Here is a 20,439-nt window from a genome sequence, read left to right on the forward strand (position 1 = left end):
CAAATAATGAACAATGGGAGATACATATATATATATATACATAGATATACCCTTTCTAGACCACTCCAGAATCAAATCCATGTGGAATAAAAAAGCAGGTCTTAAAACAAGTCCCATGAGGGCATAAAGACATTAGCTAGCTGTCTCTCTTCAAATCCTTTTTCAGGATATAACCCCTTCAATTACATGTAATCTGTAACACTTCCCCCAACAAACCCAAAACACTATACTTTTTAAAGTAGTCATGTGGGTGATTGCAAAATTTCCTTTTAAGATCTGTTTCATTATTCCTTTCAAATCAAATAAAGGGTTTCCCAAGTCACTCAGGCAACTTTTAGGATAGCTCAGCTGACATCTTTAGATTCTCATGGAGGACAAGGCAGAACGTGAGCTATAAACTGAGTTAGGATTACTTATCTATTCCATACACTTTACCTTCCATCTGTTAAAATGATTCTTTGATGCCAGTCACTAAATATTAATTCAGGAACTATGGATCTTACACACATAAATCAAATGATTTTCCCTTTCAGGTATAAAATGATTATTAAATGTCTTAATATAAAAAAATAAGTTCAGTATGTTCACTCAAAATATCTTCACAGAGCCATAAACAAATTGAACTTAACTTACCACTTTTTTAAAATCATCTTCTGCTTCATCAAGTTTTCCTTGTTTGAGTAACAAGTGACCTCTCTGTAATCTTGCCTAGAAAAACAAAAAAAAGTATACTGAGTACTATGAATTTCTAAATTTTCTTTAAACACAAAGAATAAAACTAAATAAGCTAATGAAATATTAATGAAATATTAAATTTTCCTATGCCCATTTGACTTCACACTCTGAGAATAATTCCTGGAACCAATGAATGTGTATAAATTTTGTTAAAGTATGCTTCCTTTAAATATACATTTTACTATATCAAAAAAAAAAAAAGAAAACATGTGCCCTCACAAAATCTTGGACATAAATGTTCATAGCAATAGCCAAAAAGTAGAAACAAACCAAATTCCCATCAACTAATAAATCAATAAGCAAATGTGATATGTCCATACAATGGAATATCATTCAGCCATAAAAAGGAATGAACTACTGACACATACTACAATATGGATGAAACTTGAAAACATTATGCTAAGTGAAAGAAGTCAGACACAAAAGGCGACATATTGTATGGTTTCGTTTATATGAAATATCCAAGTCAGACAAATCCATAGAGACAGAAGGTGCCAGGGGCTAGGACAGAAATGGGAGGTGACTTCTAATGGGTACAGGGTTTCTTTGAGTGGGGGGTGATAAAAACGCTCTGGAACTAGATAATGACGATGTTTGCAGAACCTTGTGAATATAATAAAAACTGCTGAATTGCACACTTTAAAAAAGGGTGAGGGGACTTCCCCGGTGGCGCAGTGGACAAGACTCCGCGCTCCCAATGCAGGGGGCCCAGGTTCGAACCCTGGTCGGGGAACTAGATCCCATATGCATGCCGCAACTAAGAGTTAACATGCCGCAACTAAAGAGCATGCCTGCCGCAACCAAGGAGCCCACCTGCCGCAACTAAGGAACCCACCTGCCCCAACTAAGGAGCCCACATGCCCCAACTAAGGAGCTGGTGAGCCGCAACTAAGACCTGATGCAACCAAATAAATAAATATTAAAAAATGGTCACATTCTTTTAAAAAAAAAGGGTGAATTTGATGATATGTGAGTTATATCTCACTTAAAAAGTACTTTAAGCCAGCATGATAACTTTTTACCACTATAATAAAAGTTGTTATAATTTGGGACTTTACCAATCAAAGCACTGGAAATAGTTTTTTTTTTATTAACTCTTAATGCACATATTTATTCCACTATAACCAGAACAACAATGCCTCTTCCTTTTAACATCCATCAATCATCTCTGATATTCCTCTTCTAATGCGCATAATCCCATCTCTTCCAAGAATACCAACTCTCTGATGATCAATGTCTACCGTAAGACAGAAACCACACTAATATTCTACTAAAACTTATATATTACTTTTACAGTACTTAAAAATTTCCCTGATCCTCTGTAAAATGCATCAACACACATAAAAAGCAAGATTAAAGCCACTTCAACTAGCTAGTAAGTACTATGATACTAGGAAAATGAGGTACTTAACCTCTGTGGAAGGTTATGCTTAGCTGGGTAAAGTAATAAAGAAAAATATGACACTTGTGAATTCCATCTTAAAATAATAGTAATATTTCAAACCAAATGTTCACCCATATCTAATCAATCATCTCGAATACTTTCTGGATTATGGCAGGACATAAACGATAAGTGAATTACCAAATTAATTTTGAAACAATATAATTGGGTCCTATTATTTTAAGCTATTACAGTGACCTGCCAATTGTCAAGATATCCTGTTAGACCGTAAATTCCTCCACTTCTGAAGCTTGAGTGTTGGTTCAGGGCAGGACTCTTGTGTCATTCAGCACTGTACTCTCATCACAAACCACTGCTTAATTAAGCTACACCCTCTTCTTTATTCTTCCCACTACACCCTTAATTGAAACTGTCATCAGCCACCTGACAGCCTCTTAGTTCAACAGTCTCTTAATCAGCTCATTTCTCAGCCTCACATCTTGCCCTACACTCCATCCTCCACACAGATATCCTTCTAAACCACAAGGCTAACATCACTACCAACCTTCTAAAAATCACCTAATGTACCCACTCCACTGTGCCTCCTTCACACAGGCCTTTGACTCCAGGGACTGAGTTTCTCTTGTTGCCCGGTCCACTACATCAGAGTGGCTTTCTACATCCTCCACCTATGCCTAGCATGCCAGTCTTCACCTTAAGAAACAAATCACTTCTTCCGAGTTTCCTTAAATTTCCCTTTAAAGAAAATTTAGATGAACTTACTGCAGTGAAATCCATCTTCAATTCAATCACTTTAGTTAAATCAGGAAGTGCTGCTTTTGATTTGCCCATAGCTAAGAAGACAGTAGCTCTCCGATAATAAGCAATATAGTTATCAGGGTCACCATCTGAAAATTAAAATAACAAATATTAACTCTTAGTACTTTATTCAAAAAACCAAGTCATCTGAACAGTATTAGAGTTTGCAATTCTACTAGCAAAGGCATTAAGAAAAGAATTTCTTCATCAATACTGGGTCATTTTGCCTAGCAAGATAACTGCAAATAAATCCAGAACAGGGGCTCAGCAAACTGGTAGCCTCTGAGCCCAAAACAACCCACAGACTTCAAGTTAATATTTTTTACATTTTTAAAGAGTTGTCAAAAAAATAGAAAAATATGCAAGATACTACGTGGCTGCAAAGCCTAAAACATTTATTATCTGGTCCCTTAGGGAAAAAGTTTGCCTACCTTTGGTCTAGAATATTAACTATATTCAACTCTTAGCTTTTATAAGTATCCAATTCTGTTTGCAATTCTGTTTGTCTTTGTTGAAATTTTCTTAAGTGAAATTCTGATTGAGAATATGGACTTTGCACTTACTCACAGGATTTTAGAAAATTACAGACTTCCATTTAAACTGATATACTGAATGTGCAACTGCTCTCTCCCAAACTCCAACTAAAATGGCAGTGAAGAAATAAAGGTACAGACCATGGGACAAAGGAGAATGGAAGAGAGTAAGACCAGAGAGTAAGGCTAGAGTCGTTAACAATATCTGAAGGAAGGAAAGCAGACAGATGAGTTAGGTGCTTGAACTAACTCTGCTCAGCACCTACAAAAGGGGGGAAGGAGTAAATTCAATGAGAAGTAAACCTCATGCTGCCAAACAATCCTTCTAAAAAGCAATATATATATATATACATTTTGTTTTCTTAAAAATTATCTTGACCAAATCCAGTCATGTACCTTAAAAAAATAAATATTTATGCACACAGATATTCATTACCATAAGATTTACAACTAACATTCCCTAAAAGTTCTATCCCTGAAGGTCTTATCATTTGTAAAACATTATAGTATGGGAACCTATATGGCAGGATAGTATATAATCACTCAAAATTATGATTTTTAAGGAGTTGTTAACGGCATTGAAAACTACCTGAAGTACTGCTGGGTGGAGATAAGGCAGGAAGAGAAAACAGGCTATAAAACCATATATGAAAGAAGATACACAAATGGCCAGTAAGCACATGAAAAGATGCTCAACATCACTAATCATTAGGAAAATGCAAATCAAAACCACACTGAGATACCACTTCACACCCATTAGGATAAGAAAGGGGAGAAAAAGAAGACAGAAAGGGAGAAGGAAAGGAAAGAAAGAAAAAGAAAAGGAAAAGAAAGGGAAAGAAGAAGGAGAAAGGGAGAATGGGAGAAAGGAAGGAAGGAAGGAAGGAAGGGAGGGAGGGAGGGAGGGAGGGAGGATTAGTAAGAGTGTGGAGAACTTGGAGCCCGTGTGCACTGCTGGAGGGAATGTGCACTGGTGTGGCTGCTGTGAAACACAATATGGAGGCTCCTTACACACTGAACACAGAATCACCCTATGAACCACCAATTCTACTTCTGAGTACACATACCCAAAAGAAATGAAAGCTGACTGCCAAGACATGGAAGCAACCTAAGTGTCCATCAGCAGATTAATGGATAAAGATGTCGTGTATATATATACAATGGGATATTAGCCATAAAAATGAAGGAAATTTTGCCATTTATAGCAACATAGATGGACTTGGAGGGCATTACGCTAAGTGAAATAAGTCAGACGGAAAATGACAAATACTGTATGGTATCACTTATATGTGGGATCTAAAAAAATGCAACAAACTAGTGAATATAACAAAAAAAAGAAGCAGACGCACAGATATAGAGAACAAGCTAGTGGTTACCAGTGGGGGGGAGGGAAAAGGGGAGGGGCAATATAGGGGTAGGGGATTAAGAGGCACAAAATATTAGGTACAAGTTACAAGGATATATTGTACAATATGAGGAATATAGCCAATATTTTATAACTATAAATGAAGTATAACCTTAAAAAAAAAAGAACTGAAAGCTGATATTTGTACACCCATATTCACAGTGACATTATTCACACAATAGCCCAAAGGTGGAAACCTAAATGTCCACCGGTGGATGAGTAGATAAATAAAATGTGGTATATACATACAATGGAATATATTCAGCCTTAAAAAAGGGATGGAATTCTGATAAATGCTACATTACAGATGAACCCTGAAGACATCATCCTAAGTGAAAGAAGCCAGACACAAAAAGACAAATATTGTACAATTCTACTTCTATGAGGTTCCTAGAGTAGTCATATTTATAGAGACAGAAATTAGAATGGTGGTTGCCAAGGAAGGACCGAGAAGAGACGGGGATCAGAAATGGGGAACAATTGTTTGATGGGTATAGAGCTTCAGTCTGGGATGATGAAAAAGTTCTGGAGATGGATGGTGGTAATAGTTGCACAACGATGTGAATGCACTTAATGCCACTGAACTACATGCTTAAAAATGGTTAAAATGGTAAATTTTGTTATGTATATTTTACTACAATAAAAAAAGCAAAAGAATGAGGCAGTCAGGGGAAAAACAGGACTGTTTTTGAAAAAATAAGAGAATTGGGCATTTTAACAATATAAGACTTCTTTTCCTTAAATCTAAAATAAAAAACAAAAAATCCATATATGTTCCCAGCTAAGCATCACTGAACTTTCTTCCCTGATCAATTTCCCTTGGAAGGTAAGGAAAAAAGAGCAAAGTCAGTAGCCTTTGCTAATGACTTTGTGGGAAATACAGGTTATTTCCCACAAAAACTGTAATTAGCTTGAAGAATGAGTAAGAAACAGAGGAACTATATTTAGAGCATACTAGCCAGATATATAATATTTCTGGTTCAGTTCATATTTGATTTAGAATGTGCAATAAATGTAAAATATATGGCACTTGGTCAGCACAACTGGCCATAAGAATGATCTGACATCTAAGAATTAGTGAAACTTACAGTGACTGTGTCTGAAAGCAGAAGGAAATTCACTTCAGGTCAACAGTAGTTACGTGGGCAGAGACTGGATTTTCTTCTTTATATAGTTCATATACATATTCCAAAATGTTTCGCAATGAACATGGATTACTTTTATATTCATTAATTTTAAAAAAGTTACCCACTCCTAGGCATGTATCCGGAGAAAAACATGGTTCAAAAGGATACATGCACCCCAATGTTCACTGCAGTGCTGTTTACAATAGCCAAGACGTGGAAGCAACCTAAATGTCCATCGACAGATGAACGGATAAAGAAGATGTGGTACATATATACAATGGTATATTTCTCAGCCATTAAAAAGGATGAAATAATGCCATTTGCAGCAAGATGGATGGACCTAGAGATTATCATACTAAGTGGAGTTAAGTCAGAGAGAGAAAGACAAATACATGATATTGCTTATACGAAGAATCTAAAAAAAAAAAAAAAAAGAATACAAATGAACTTATTTATGACACAGAAAGAGACTCATAGTCTTAGAGAACAAACTTATGGTTACCAGGGGGGAGGAGGGGGAGGGACAGATTGGGATTGACATGTACACACTGCTATATTTAAAGCAGACAACCAACAAGGGCCTACTGTATAGCACAGGGAATTCTAGTCAATATTCTGTAATAACCTAAACGGGAAAAGAATTTGAAAACGAATAGATACATGTATATTTATAACTGAATCACCATGCTATACACCTTAAACTAACACATTGTTAATCAATTATACTCCAATATAAAATAAAAATTTTTAAAAAGAAAAAAAAAAGTTAAGTTCTCCATGACTTATTTACACTAATCGAAGAATAAGAAATACTAGAAATGACATGATTTAAGGCCTAGAGTTTACACCACACATCTTCATATGTCCAAAACCTACTCCATCTCTGAGGCACAGCTCAAATGACTTTTTTGATTACACATGTGAAAATAAACCTTCGGTTTCCATAACACTCTATAATATATATCTCCCACAGCACCTAACACTTATCACTACCTCCTGATATCAATTATTTATATGCTTACCTCACTCTAGAAAAAAATACATTCCTTGAGTGAATTCATTTTTCGTGTCTCTATAGCACCTTGTAATCAAATGAAAGGAAATGGAAACAAATTCCTGATAACTCCAACAAGGGACAGTCCCACATCCACTCAACACTGAGACCTGCCAGGAATAAGCCAGGGACCCAGAGAAGTCAGCACAGACATGGCTCTCAAAGAGACATGCCTCACCAGGACACTCAGATCATCTCCCCCACGAAATGAGCAATGGCATTTTCAAAAACAGGTGTTGCTAATTTTGAATACAGTATGACCCTCTTTCAAGAAAAGAAGAATGCTTATTGCTGGCTTCGGGCATTTTATCAAGAAGGCATCTTCAGCAAAAATTGCAATGGACTTCTATTTGGAAAAAACCTGACCATTTCAGTCTATGTAGAAAAACCCCCAAAGATTAAGTATGACAAAGCTTTTTATTAAGTATTTGATTATACATACATAACAAATGTCTATATAAAGTATTTCTGGGGCACTCACTTTCACTTATTTTGCTATTCAGTTTTTAGGTATTTTTAAGATAGGAAATGGGATTGGAACCCCAATTTATAACACTGAACCTATAAAAATAAGGAATCAGATGTCAATGGTTCAACCTATGAATCAAGAATCAATGTGCTTAGTGGTATAAGGTCACTTGAATGGCAAATATCAAAATAGCCTTCCCTGGCTCTTCATCTTAAAATACCATCAGTTCCCAGAACTAGTGTCCATTCCTAAATCATTATGCAGGAAGTAGCAACTGAACAAGAATTGGTTTAAGAAACTCATGCTTAGTTTCTCACAATACAAGATTTGATAACCTTGAAAATAATCACTTTTCCTATTATCCATCCAAATATGATACAGTTCATTATTTAAATTATATGCAAGCCTACATCTGCAAACACTAGACTTCATTTGAAAACATGTCAAATTGTTATACTAGTTTATTCAAAATTTGAATATGAGAAATGAATTTAAGGTGTAATCCTAAAACTATCAAACAATTCAAATGTGAGAAAATTTGCCCTAATAAAGAAAATACAACTACTATCTGGAGAAAAACATCAGAAAGCCAATTACGAATGATTCTGTAAATGGTGGCAGCGGGGTGAACACCACCCTTGCAAAGGTACAGAAAACTTTTTATTCTTGCTCCCAGTGAACCCAACTCTTCCCCTTCATTCATTCAAACTTTTACTGAGCACCACCAGAGACTAAAATAATAATAGTAATAACAATAATAAGATAGTACTTATCCTTAAGAAGTTCACAATCTTCTGAACTGGAATGTGACCTTTGAAGGTCACTAGAATACACTGTGTCCTTTTGTATAAATGTGAATAGTAATGTCCATCTCCATTTCACAAGTAAAGTTCAAATGCAATGAGAAGGCACCACAATATGTTTAAGTACCAAATTAATGAAGCCATGGATTTTTTTTTGACTTAGCCAGATTATGTTAAGTGTGATACCAGTTATCTTACCAAGCAATTGGAGAAACCTATCATTTCATTCATGCCCACCATTTAATCCACCACTTTAGACATTCATTCATGCCAGATACACCTAAGACACTCTGTAAGGTCTACCAAAGAAATGTTTCAGACCCTAGGACTCTTTATCCCCGTAAGACCATGCTGTAGAAATGAGAGGCAGGGCATCCTCACACCTGCACTGTGGTTTTCTCTGATGATAAAATCTCTAAACAAAACCTGTGTCTGACTACATCATAATAGTGAAATAGATGCAACTGTTTCAGGAGACTATTTAGAAAGTGATACCAACACTCTTCATTAAATCACAGTTTCCAACAGATCAAGAGTATTTAAGTTGCAAATCTTAAAATTCTTGCCAAAAAATATTTATACACCAGATGCAAAGAAATTTCAAACCAAATAACCAATAGATCTGTACTACAATTATTTGTGTTGCTATTGAGTTTTAATACATAAACCTTTTATTGTGTAAAAATGTAATTATCAAACATACCATGCCTAAGTAATATTCAAAATGTAACCAAGTAATTTTTCAAAAATGAAAATGGGAAAGGGGTGTCACAGCCATAAATCATGTCAGCTATAACATTATAATAAAAAATGAGTCATTGATATGCCCAATGCCACTAGCCAAATTCTATTACAAACTCCAACATCAATTTCTAATCACAGGAAAAGTTAAAGAGATAAAGTACATTACAAAATTCAGAAGTTGGGAAGTATAAACATTTAATGAATTTTTATAGTCAGTTTAAAGCAATGTACTAAAATATGGGTGACATTTTACCACAAAAAATTATTGTACATTTTACAGTAGCGCAGCTCTTTGATCTACAGCAGTAACTAGAGTAACTGCATAACTTATTAGTCTAGAAGTCAGGAGACCTGGACTAATTCACTGTTAGCAAGAGGCTTTCACTAACTCACTGGGTTACCTGAAGCAGTAAACATGGCCATACTAAACTGGATGTTTGGTAAATAAGACAATTGAAATAGAAGATCTACAGTTCTTTTCTGATAAACAAACATCTCATAAGAGACTCAACAGGCCATGACACCACATCACCCTATCACTACCTACTGTATACTCCCATCAACTACAATTTAAACTCTATTTTCTATGGTTAGTTATTTTACATAAACTAAAATGATGACTATCTCAAACTACACAGGTCTTCCTCAAATTATGGTAAGTGTACCATTTGAGAATCACTGTTACTTGCCAAATTACGATTAACAAAATGACACTGCTATTTGAATTCTGAAGGCACTAGCAGTGTCTCACTTTTTCCCTTTACTGAATTTCACAAATAAATTACCACATTTTAGCTTTACTAATTTACATCTTTCAGTGTAGATAATAATATATTATTGGTTATTTTGGGGGAAGAGCCATCTCTAGAATTCTTGTATGGCAGTGAAGCTAACAAAAAACAGGCAGTCATTTTAAACGACGTTAACAATATGCCACAGCCCTTAACGTTCTTATTAATTTGTGAGATTAAAGAAAGCAAATAATAGGGCTTCCCTGGTGGCGCAGTGGTTGAGAGTCCGCCTGCCGATGCAGGGGACGTGGGTTCGTGCCCCGGTCTGGGAGGATCCCACATGCCGCGGAGCGGCTGGGCCCGTGAGCCATGGCCACTGAGCCTGCGCGTCCGGAGCCTGTGCTCCGCAACGGGAGAGGCAACAGCGGTGAGAGGCCCGCGTACCACAAAAGAAGAAAGCAAATAATAAAGTATAAAATAAGTAGAAGGTATATGTTTCTGCAAATATTCTCATGGTAGCAAGGAAGAATCAGTTTTTTTTTTTTAAGACATGCTTTATCTAAGACAATAACTGAAAAAATGTTAATTACCGTGCTGCAGCACTGAGGACAACTCAAATCACCAGAGAAAGTGTGGACTTAGGAATGACCCGGTCACACAGTATGCGGTCTCTAGCGAAAAGTAACTACTGGCAAACTGTGCCAATTAACTACAACTTTCCAAGGTGAGCTGGTCACTGAAATGGAAAACCTTCCCCTTAGAAGCTCCACATAGTTAAGAAAACCCTATTAACATAGTAAATTTGCTTTTAGAAAAGTCTTAATTTTCGAAGATACAGTATTTCTATATACCTTACACATGAAACTGTCCCCTATTTTCAAAGAAATCTTTATATACATTTCTCTCATCTAATCTTCACAGAAAGTCCTTTTTTCGGTGGCAGAGTGAAACTGCTGGGAATGTGCAGGTCACTTCTTTAAGCCTACACTTTCTTACGTAACTTGACCAATGTCACAGAATTATCAAGTGGCAAAGCCAAGATTGAAATCTAGGTTTCCTATTATTCCAGAGAGCTAGTAACGTCAGTAATAAAAATCTAAGTTCAAGAAAAAGCATGAAGAAAAATATCACCAAACCAAAACCTAATTACTTTTTGCTTATATAGTAAGTTACAACAATAGGATAATTCTTCTGGTGAGCAGAACTATATCTTATTAAAAATACACTACTCATTACTCTGCAGGTTGACTTGTCACTCTTAACCATCCCAAATAAAGGTAAGTATATATAAGTAAATAAAAAAGGAATGAGGAGGGCTTCCCTGGTGGCACAGTGGTTGAGAGTCCACCTGCTGATGCAGGGGACACGGGTTCATGCCCCAGTCTGGGAGGATCCCACATGCCGCGGAGCGGCTGGGCCCGTGAGCCATGGCCGCTGAGCCTGCGCGTCCGGAGCCTGTGCTCCGCAAGGGGAGAGGCCACAGCAGTGAGAGGCCCACGCACCGCGAAAAAAAAAAAAAAAAAAAGGAATGAGGAATATCGATATCAAAAAGCTTTAGCAAAAAACTTCATGTAGTGACTCATAAGAAAATCTTCTAAGACCTCATTCACAACCTGTTTACTCTGGTCACCTCGTTTCTCACAGTCCCAACAGATTACACACTGCAAAGACAGTTGATGCTACAGACAGACACAAGTGAGCAATAAGAAAAGCAACAGCCTAAGGGGTAGAGAGAGTCTGACCAACAATGAACAGGAGATGAACTGCAGGATCCCCCAAGGGCCTCAAAGTAACTATTATACTGATGATCTCAAATCATCAAGAAAATTAAAACTGTATTCAGTGAAATCTGCTTAAGGAGGCAGAAAAATATATACAGTCGGCCCTCTGTACCTACAGGTTCCACAACCACAGATAGAAAATATTCGGGAAAAAATTTGCTGCGCAACTATTCACATAGCATTTGCATTACATTTACAACTGTTTACACAGTATTTGCACTACATTAAGTATTATAAGTAATCTAGAGATGATTTAAAGTATACTGGAGGATGTGTGTAAGTTACATGCAAATACTACACTATTCTATATAAGGGACTCGAGTAGCCACAGGTTTAAGCATCCGAGGGGGTCCTGGAACCAATCCTGTGAGGATATCTAGGGATGACTATAATACATTGAGAAAAGTGTTCTGTCAAAATTAGCTTGAAGGCTTTCCTGGTGGCGCAGTGGTTGAGAGTCCGCCTGCCAATGCAGGGGACACGGGTTCGTGCCCTGGTCCGGGAAGATCCCACATGCCACGGAGCAGCTAGGCCCGTGAGCCATGGCCGCTGAGCCTGCATGTCCGGAGTCTGTGCTCCGCAACAGGAGAGGTCACAGCAGTGAGAGGCCCGCATACCGCAAAAAAAAAAAAAAAAAAAATTATCTTGAATTTTTCTTAGTACTTATAGTTGTTAAGTCTCAATTACGTGGAAAAATCTTCTTATGTTAGATACGTATGTATTCAAATATTGTGCTTTTATTAATCTATTTCACCCAGAACCCTGTATTTTAAAATATTTTATTTAAACAATAAATAATATTTATTTTAAATGTTATCCCAAAAAAGGGTTATAAATTAGAATTCACTAAGATGGCCACTGAGTGTTTTGGTTCTGAGATACAAACCTACTGCAGCATGAAACTGAGATAAGGCATCAGCTAGCTGTCCAGCTGCAAGAAGTTTCTTGCCCAATTCAAGATGTTTCTCAACATCTGCATTTACTCCACATTCAGCACCTAAAAACAAATAAAAATAATAATAAATTAACTTTCCACGAACCAAGACTTAATTCTAAAGAATAAAATGTTTAATTTTATGGAGGAGGCTGTCGGCCTCCTTCATTTACTTAGATGAGAAAAGTCACAGAAGCTGAAAAGCGACCTAGAGAAAGTAACAATAAAGTACAAACAGTGCTTCATTTTATAGAGTAGAAGCCACCCAAAAATATACCCATATCGACCTAGTTAGTCAAAAGAACGTACCCAGTCTACAAAATGCAAGGAAAACTGCCTAACACGGTACTACCAAAAATATTTATAATTTGTGGTTCAACAACAAAATTAGAATTGCTTTGTTAAACTAGAATCTCACTTCAACGAATATTAGAGTCCACTACAATAATCATGAACTTACTGAGCATCTACAGGGCACCAGGCACTGTTCTAGATACTTGGGATAAGTGAGCCAAACAAAAACCTCTATCACTCATGGCACCTGACATTATAGTAGCAGGAGACAGACAAAAGAAAGGAGTGAATTACAAAGTAAGGTAGGTAGAAAGTAGAGCTGCATGAGGGGGGTCAGGAGTGGCGGGGCTTTCAGTATTAAATAAGGTGGTCAAGGGCCTCACTGAGAAGTTGACATCTGAGCAAAGACCTACTTGAAGAAAGTGAGGACTCACCAGGCAGATATCTACTAGGATAAGAGCTTGCCAAGAAGAAGGGCCAGCTAGTGCAAGGGCCCTGGGTCAGGAGCATGCCAGGTATGTCGTGGAAACAGCAGGGAGGTCAGGATGGCTACCACAGAGCCAACAAGGGAGATAACAAATAAGATGAGGTCAAAGTAGTAGAGGGTCCGACTAGGTTCAGCTTTGGCTTCACTCTCAGCAAAATCGGGAGCTGGCGAGGAATCGTGAGTAGAATAATACGATCCGACTGACCAGGCCAATTTTCAACCAACGTGCCGCCTCTCGGCTCTGAATTCATCCTTCAGCTCTTGACTGTAATGATGGGCCGGAGCGTGTAAGCATTCTTCTGTACACTGAGCACAGTGTTAGGCTTTGTCAGGAAAGGGTGCTGAAGGGGCACTGCAGGAAGGACACCTCCTGGTCCCCACTGCTGCCTTTACTTTCTTCTGGCTCCTGCTGCGTGGCGTGCAGCGGGGAGGACATCCAGTGGTACCCTGGCCTAGCCGTACACCCAGGGATCCAGTCCCTCAGCCACCTGGAGCCTTGGTCACACACCCCCTCCCAAGCAGGACGCCATGTACTCCAGGCTTCACACCCACAGCAGCACCCCAACTCCCCCCCACACCCAAGCCCACCAGCTGGGGCTCACCTACACCTGAGAAGGTGGTTTCTCGCTTCCCCAGCTACTGTGGACCAGCTCTATCCCTGACACCTCAGTGCACTTTCCTACCAGCAACCCTAGCCTGCAACTATACTGTCTCCGATGAAGTCTGAACCCCAGCCTTGAGGAGAGGGTCCCCCTCCAAGTTGGCCCTTCCCTGGGGAGTGTCTTTCAGTCCTAGACTATCCTGTAGAGTTCTCTCTACATCATTATGGTCACCCTCCTATCATAATAATTCTTTATATTAAACTTCCCCCTTTAAAATCACCTGTGGTTCCTGTCTCCTGCAGGGACCCAGACTTTTATACACAAATGGTACCAGGAGTGGTTCTAAGAGACAGAGCCACAAACATGGGATTTAAGGATTGGTTTGGTCATGCCCTTGAGCTTGAATGCAGGGCTGAGTTCCCTGTCAATGAGAAACAAGAGGTTAGTAATCTGTAGCAGGTAGTAGAATCAATTAATGAAGATATCGTTTGTGGTTGACAGAAAATGAGTACTAACTGAGGCACATGCCTTGGAAACCGAAGTGGCTGCTGCACTTGACCATCATGGCAGTAATGATGAATATAAGGACTGCGACGTGGGGTGGGTTCCTCTGAGCACACTAGAGCACTTACAGAGAGAAAATGACAAGCTCGGGGCTAACTCCTAGCTCCACTCAGTCTGAGAGATTCCACGGGAGCCTTGAAACCATCTCTCTCTCTCTCTTTTTTTATTTTTTTTGTAGCCACAGAGCTGATTTAGCTGAAAATCAGGCACAAAATTTAATTTTGAGGGCTGTTGAATTAAAACAATAGTTGAATTCAGAGTCTCGCCAAGTTTCGCCTGTGAAATTCAGGACATGTATTAGAAAAGAATGGGATCCTCAAACTTCGAATGGAGACATCTGGTTGTACCTGGATGAAACTGACCAACTTAAACCTCCCCGCCCTTCTGAGCCTCCTTTACCAGTAGAAACAGCTTGCCTTCCACTATCAGAGAAACCTAGCCTTCCACTGGTTACAATTCCTAGGACAACTACTTAGGGAAGATGCCATGAAAGGAGATGCTCACTCAGACCCACCCTAACCATTCCAGATGTCACTAGCAGGTATATACACTATGACCTAAGGAAAATAGTTTACACACCAAAAGAACTGCAAGACTTTGCTGATAAACTAGCAGAAACCCATGGAACACGTGTGGGAATGGATTCTAAAGGTGTTAGAACAAGAAGAGTGGAATATAACACTGTATCTGGTATCATTAACTGATGTGTGCCCACTTACTAGAGCAGAGCTCAGCAAACTGTTTTTGTAAATAAAATTTTACTGGAACACAGTCACGCCCCTTCATTACACACTGCCTAAGGCTGCTTTCATGCTACAATGGCAAAGTTGAGTAGTTTTGACAAAAGCCATAGAGCCCACAAAACCTAGGGATGACTATAATACACTGAGAAAAGTGTTGTCAAAATTATCCTGAATTTTTCCTGGTACTTACAGTTGTAACTTAAGTTACATGGAAAATTCTCTTATGTTGGATACACATGCATTTGACTGTTATGCATTTATTTTATTAACCTACTTCACCCAGAATCCTATATATATTTTTAAATATTTTACTTAAACAGTAAATAATATTTATTTTAAATGTTATCCAAAAAAAAGGAACTATAAATTAGAATTCACTAAGACGGCCACTGAGTGTTTTGGCTCCAAGATACAAACCTAATAATGCAGCACGAAACTGAGATAAAGCATCAGCTAGCCGTCCAGCTGCAAGTGGTTGCTTATCAAGGAAAAATGGCGTTTGCTGCTATACAGGAGTGGCAAAGAGGGCTACATCTGGAACCCAGCGGATTCTCTAGGGTGTTAGTACTTCCATGCCCAATACTAAAGGTTAATTAAAAACTACAGCAACCAAAAATAGAACAGTTAAGCACTCAGACCCTTCAGGAACAAAGGTCTGGGTTACGCCATCAGGTAAAGAAGCCAGAGTAGCTGAGGTTCCAGCCGAAGGCATGAGAAGTATGGAACAGGAAGTTGGCAAAGGATGCCATATATATCAACTCTGACCTCATGACTAATTACAGACTCAGGACTGTAGTAGCTTTGCACATTTTCTCTTTGCTTATTTATACACGTTTATTTGTATATACAGTCAATCCTCACAATTCAGATTCTGTATCTCAGAATTTGCCCACTCCCGAAAATTCATTTGTGACCCCCTCCAATTCATCTGTAATCCCCAAATTAATATTCAGGGTGCCTTGGCAGTCATTTGAGGACATGTGAATGTGCAGAATGGTGGCACACTTGAGTCACTCAAAGTGCACGTTCCGAGCTGAAGTCAAACAAGGTGATACTTTTTCTTCCTGTGTGAGCTCTCATGTTATAAGCAAGTGTCCTTTCTACAGTGTATTTAGTGTCATTTTTTTATTTTTGTGGGGTTTTTTTTTTTTTGGTTATTTCACTGTTTAAAATGGCCCCCAAGCATAGTGTTGCCTAGTGTTACTAAGGGCAAGAGACTGTACTGTGCCTTTCAAAGAAAATATGTTTGGGGAATTCCCCGGTGGTCCAGTGGTTAGGACTCCGCGCTTCCATTGCAGGGGGCATGGGTTCGTCCCCTGGTCGGGGAACTAAGATCCCGCAAGCCACGCAGAGCGGGCAAAAAACTAAAAAAAAAAATTTTTAATTAAATAAAATAAGTTTGTTAGATAAGCTTCATTCAGACATGAATGATAATGCTGCTGGCCATGAGTTCAATGTTAGTCAATCAATAATATATATTAAATAAGATATTTTTAAACAGAAACACACACAAAACAAAGTTATGTTTTGATTTGCTAACAAACATGTAGTGACCTGAGGCCTTGCAGGATCCTAACCCTGAATTTCCTCCCAGGTACAATGGTTCAGTATTTGCTAATTCAACATTCGTAAAGACATATGGAATATAACTGCCATGAATAAGGAGAATAAACTGTACTAACCACATTTTCTCTAATTCCCATTTTTATTTTACAATATGCTGTTGGAATTAACTTTACAATTTCGTTTTTATATAACTGAATACTGAACAGGACAGTGATGGACTCAGAGTAGTAATCAGTAATAGCCAGTAACAGACACAGTGACTGTTGGAAACGTATCTTCTCAACCAGGGTACAGGTGAGAACTTCTTCGCTTATAAGAAGAGCTGTACCTTGTTAGGTAGGAAAGAGAGTATTTTTGTTCTGAAGTTCAAACGTGTGTAGAAGGCGCATATGGACACGAAGCAGCCAAAGCACTTCTCTTTTACAGGGAACACGATGTTACATGTTTCAGTGTGTAAAGGGACATTGCAGGAAAAAAAAATCCGAAGTCACCCCTCAGGAAGGTGCGGGGACGCACGGGCAGGAGCTGGAGGGGCTCTCCGGGGCGCTGAGCGCTCGAGCCCTGGTGGAGGCCAGGGTTACACAGGCACACGCGGTTATCAAAGCCCAGCAGATTTATGCTTGGACAAAGTCGACATTTTATTGTATATAAATTTTAATCCTCCCCCAAAACTACTGATGAATGCATGTTAAAGTATTTAGGGACCTGTGTATTGATGTTATTTTGAAAAACATTTTTTAAAAAAGGATTAATGAATGGATGGATAGAGACATGCCCAGATGGATATGTGTTAAAAACAAGCATACTGGACTTCCCTGGCAGTCCGGTGGTTAAGACTCTCTGCGCTCCCAATGCAGGGGGCACAGGTTCGATCCCTGGTCGGGGAACTAAGATCCCGCATGCTGCGCGACGCAGCCAAAAGAAAACAAAAACCAAGTATACTAATTACATTAATGATAGAGCTTAGGTGATGGGTATAGGACTGGACAGTATAAAACTGTTTCAACTTTGCAAAATGTTTAGTAACCAAATGTTGGGAAAACATACACTACAGTAAGTGTCTGGATGGGAGGAATACACACAGGGTGCTGTGAGGGCACAAGTGAAGGCGCCTAACATCTGTAGTTAAAATTAAATTTAAAATTCAACTACTCAGTCTCACTAGTCACAGTGTAAATGCTGGACAGCTAGCAGCTAGTGTGTGGGACAGCAAGGATGATACAGAACATTTGTCACCATCACAGAAAGTTCTACGGGACAGTGCTGGGGGTGAGGTGGGGGGTGCGGTCTCCCCGAGGTCCCCCCTGAAACCTGACGGACAAATGGGGAGGATGGACCTGTGGGAATAGGCTGAAGAGAGAAACCAGCACTCCAAACACAAAGAACATCATACTTAGAAGCTCAGAGCTCAAGATTAATGAGGCTTTCAGAGAACTCCAAGTCCAGGATTTCAGCCAGCTCTCCTCTCCATCATGACTTCATTGCTCTGAGTGGGTCACTTTCACTGCTAGAGGATTCCAGTAAACAGCCAGAAGGGACGAGGGAAACCAATAACCTCTCTGTTACAATAACCCAGGCGACATGACGCTGACCTGACCGTGGAGTAGTAGCAATGGAAACAGAGAAGAATACACTGCTTAGAAAAATAAGAGAAAGAAAAAGACGACTTCCTGTGACTTATGTCAACTGTCTGGATGCAGAGGTCAAGTGAAGAAAGAGCAGGAGTCCAGGAAGACACCCAGAGCGACTATTTGAGCAACTGCCTGCTATTTCAGTCATCAAAAGCTAGTGAATTCCTGATTTCATCGAATAGAGCAAAAAGCCACATGAAATGCACTTTACCTTACTATTTACCCTACTAAACAAAGCAGCTTGCTTTTCCTATTCCTGGTCTGCAGTTTCTGTATAGTGTTTTATTACCTTGGCTGCCTGTTGGAGTCCTCTGTACAACAGAGGAAGGGAAAAAGGGAGAAGGGGAAGGAGGAAACTTTAACTTGGTGGTCTCAAAAATTTGGAGCCCTAAAACTATAATTTAGAGATAAAATGCACCCCTTTGTTCACAGCAGCACTATTCACAACAGCCAAGACATGGAAACAATCTACTGAATGTCCATCAAAAGATGAATGGATAAAGATGTGGTACAGATATACAATGGAATACTACTCTGCCATAAAAATGAATGAGATAATGCTATTTGCAGCAACATGGATGGACCTAGAGACTATCATACTATGGGAAGTCAGTCAGAAAAAGACAAATACCATATGATATCACTTATATGTGGAATCTAAAATATGACACAAATGAACTTATCTACAAAGCAGAAACAGTCACAGACACAGAAAACAGACTTGTGGTTGCCAATGGGGAAAAGGGGGTGGGGAAGGAATGGATTGGGAGTTTGGGATTAGCAGATGCAAACTATTATATATAGAATTATATTCAATATCCTGTGATAAACCCTAAAAGAATATGAAAAAGAATGTGTGTGTGTATGTGTGTGTATATATATATATATGTATAACTGAATCACTGTGCTGTACAGCAGAAATTAACACATTTTAAGTCAACTGTACTTCAATAAAATTAATTTAAAACAAAAAACTCAGGGTCCTGCACAGCCCTATTTGTTTAGGGCAACAATGTGAAAATATCTAACCTATTTAAGAGCGTGTGGGTAAAATTTGGAGAATCAGTTGGGGGATTTCAGTGGGCTGGGAAAGTACTGTTATTTTTCCCACTTAAAATGAAGATATAGGCTCCTGCCCTGTGAAAATTCACTATGCAATATAGATTTAGAAACTGATTATATTCAGAATGTGAGGGTCACCTGTTTCCACCTATTCCATACCATATCCAAAAATATAACCTACTTTTCATAACGAAGATTATGGAAATTAATGCTTCACTTAACAAATGTTACTGAAATCTATATGTAAGGCTGTGGCCATAACAGTAATGAATAAGGCAGCCTCTCCCAAAACAGCACCAAGGAGAACCCAGCAGCCTTTAGCTTTATGAGGACCCCCTAGATGGCAGGTAATCATGGACTCTGGAGAGACAGGCTACTTGCCAGCATTACATTGGAGTCTCTGCCACACACTGAAGTATTTACAGAATACATAATGTGAAGAACAGGACTGACGTCAAAATCATCTTGGAGAGGAGGATGAAAATATAGATGAAATAGGAGCGACCTGGTGTTGGTAATTTTTGAAGCTGGGTGACAGACGGTACACAGTGGTAAATGATACTATTTCCTCTACTTTGGTATATTTTTAAGATTTTTCCAAAAACAAATATTTTTTAATTTAAATCCTTTCAGTGAGGAAACACTGGCTGATAAAAACTACCCCTTACATTAAAAAATATTTTTTTTGAAGAAAGCAGTCCATGGGGACTAGAGTAAGACAGTCACCTAAGCATATGAGCCTACCTCCCAACATGCTCAAATTCTAGAAATGACAGAATTCACTTAAAAATATAAATGCATAACCTTGCTGGAAAAAAAATGTTTTTAAAGAAGAAGAGGGCCACCTAAAATACAGAAATTTGGGGAAAATTCTCAAAACATAAAAAGGACAGGATTAGATTGGTGGGCAAAATCATATCCAAAGACCCTCTCAGGGGAAATGTACCATGGAGGTGGCTGCAGTTCTCTGAGGG

The 20,439-nt window shown here is 38.6% G+C and overlaps 1 protein-coding gene across 1 annotated transcript in view; it reads right to left on the reverse strand.

Annotated features, from left to right (window-relative positions):
• The window catches only part of DNAJC3 (DnaJ heat shock protein family (Hsp40) member C3), an 87,615-nt gene that overhangs the window by 56,120 nt on the left and 11,056 nt on the right, over positions 1-20,439 (reverse strand). The window contains exons 2-4 of the mRNA XM_082675939.1: positions 12,469-12,579; positions 2,900-3,024; positions 634-708 (exon numbers count right to left, since the gene is read on the reverse strand). Coding sequence (XP_082532065.1) covers positions 634-708; positions 2,900-3,024; positions 12,469-12,579 — 311 coding nt within the window. The remainder of the gene's footprint in view (positions 1-633; positions 709-2,899; positions 3,025-12,468; positions 12,580-20,439) is intronic.

Source organism: Grampus griseus (genome assembly GCF_964374135.1).
Source record: "Grampus griseus genome assembly, chromosome: 18".
Lineage (NCBI taxonomy): Eukaryota > Metazoa > Chordata > Mammalia > Artiodactyla > Delphinidae > Grampus > Grampus griseus.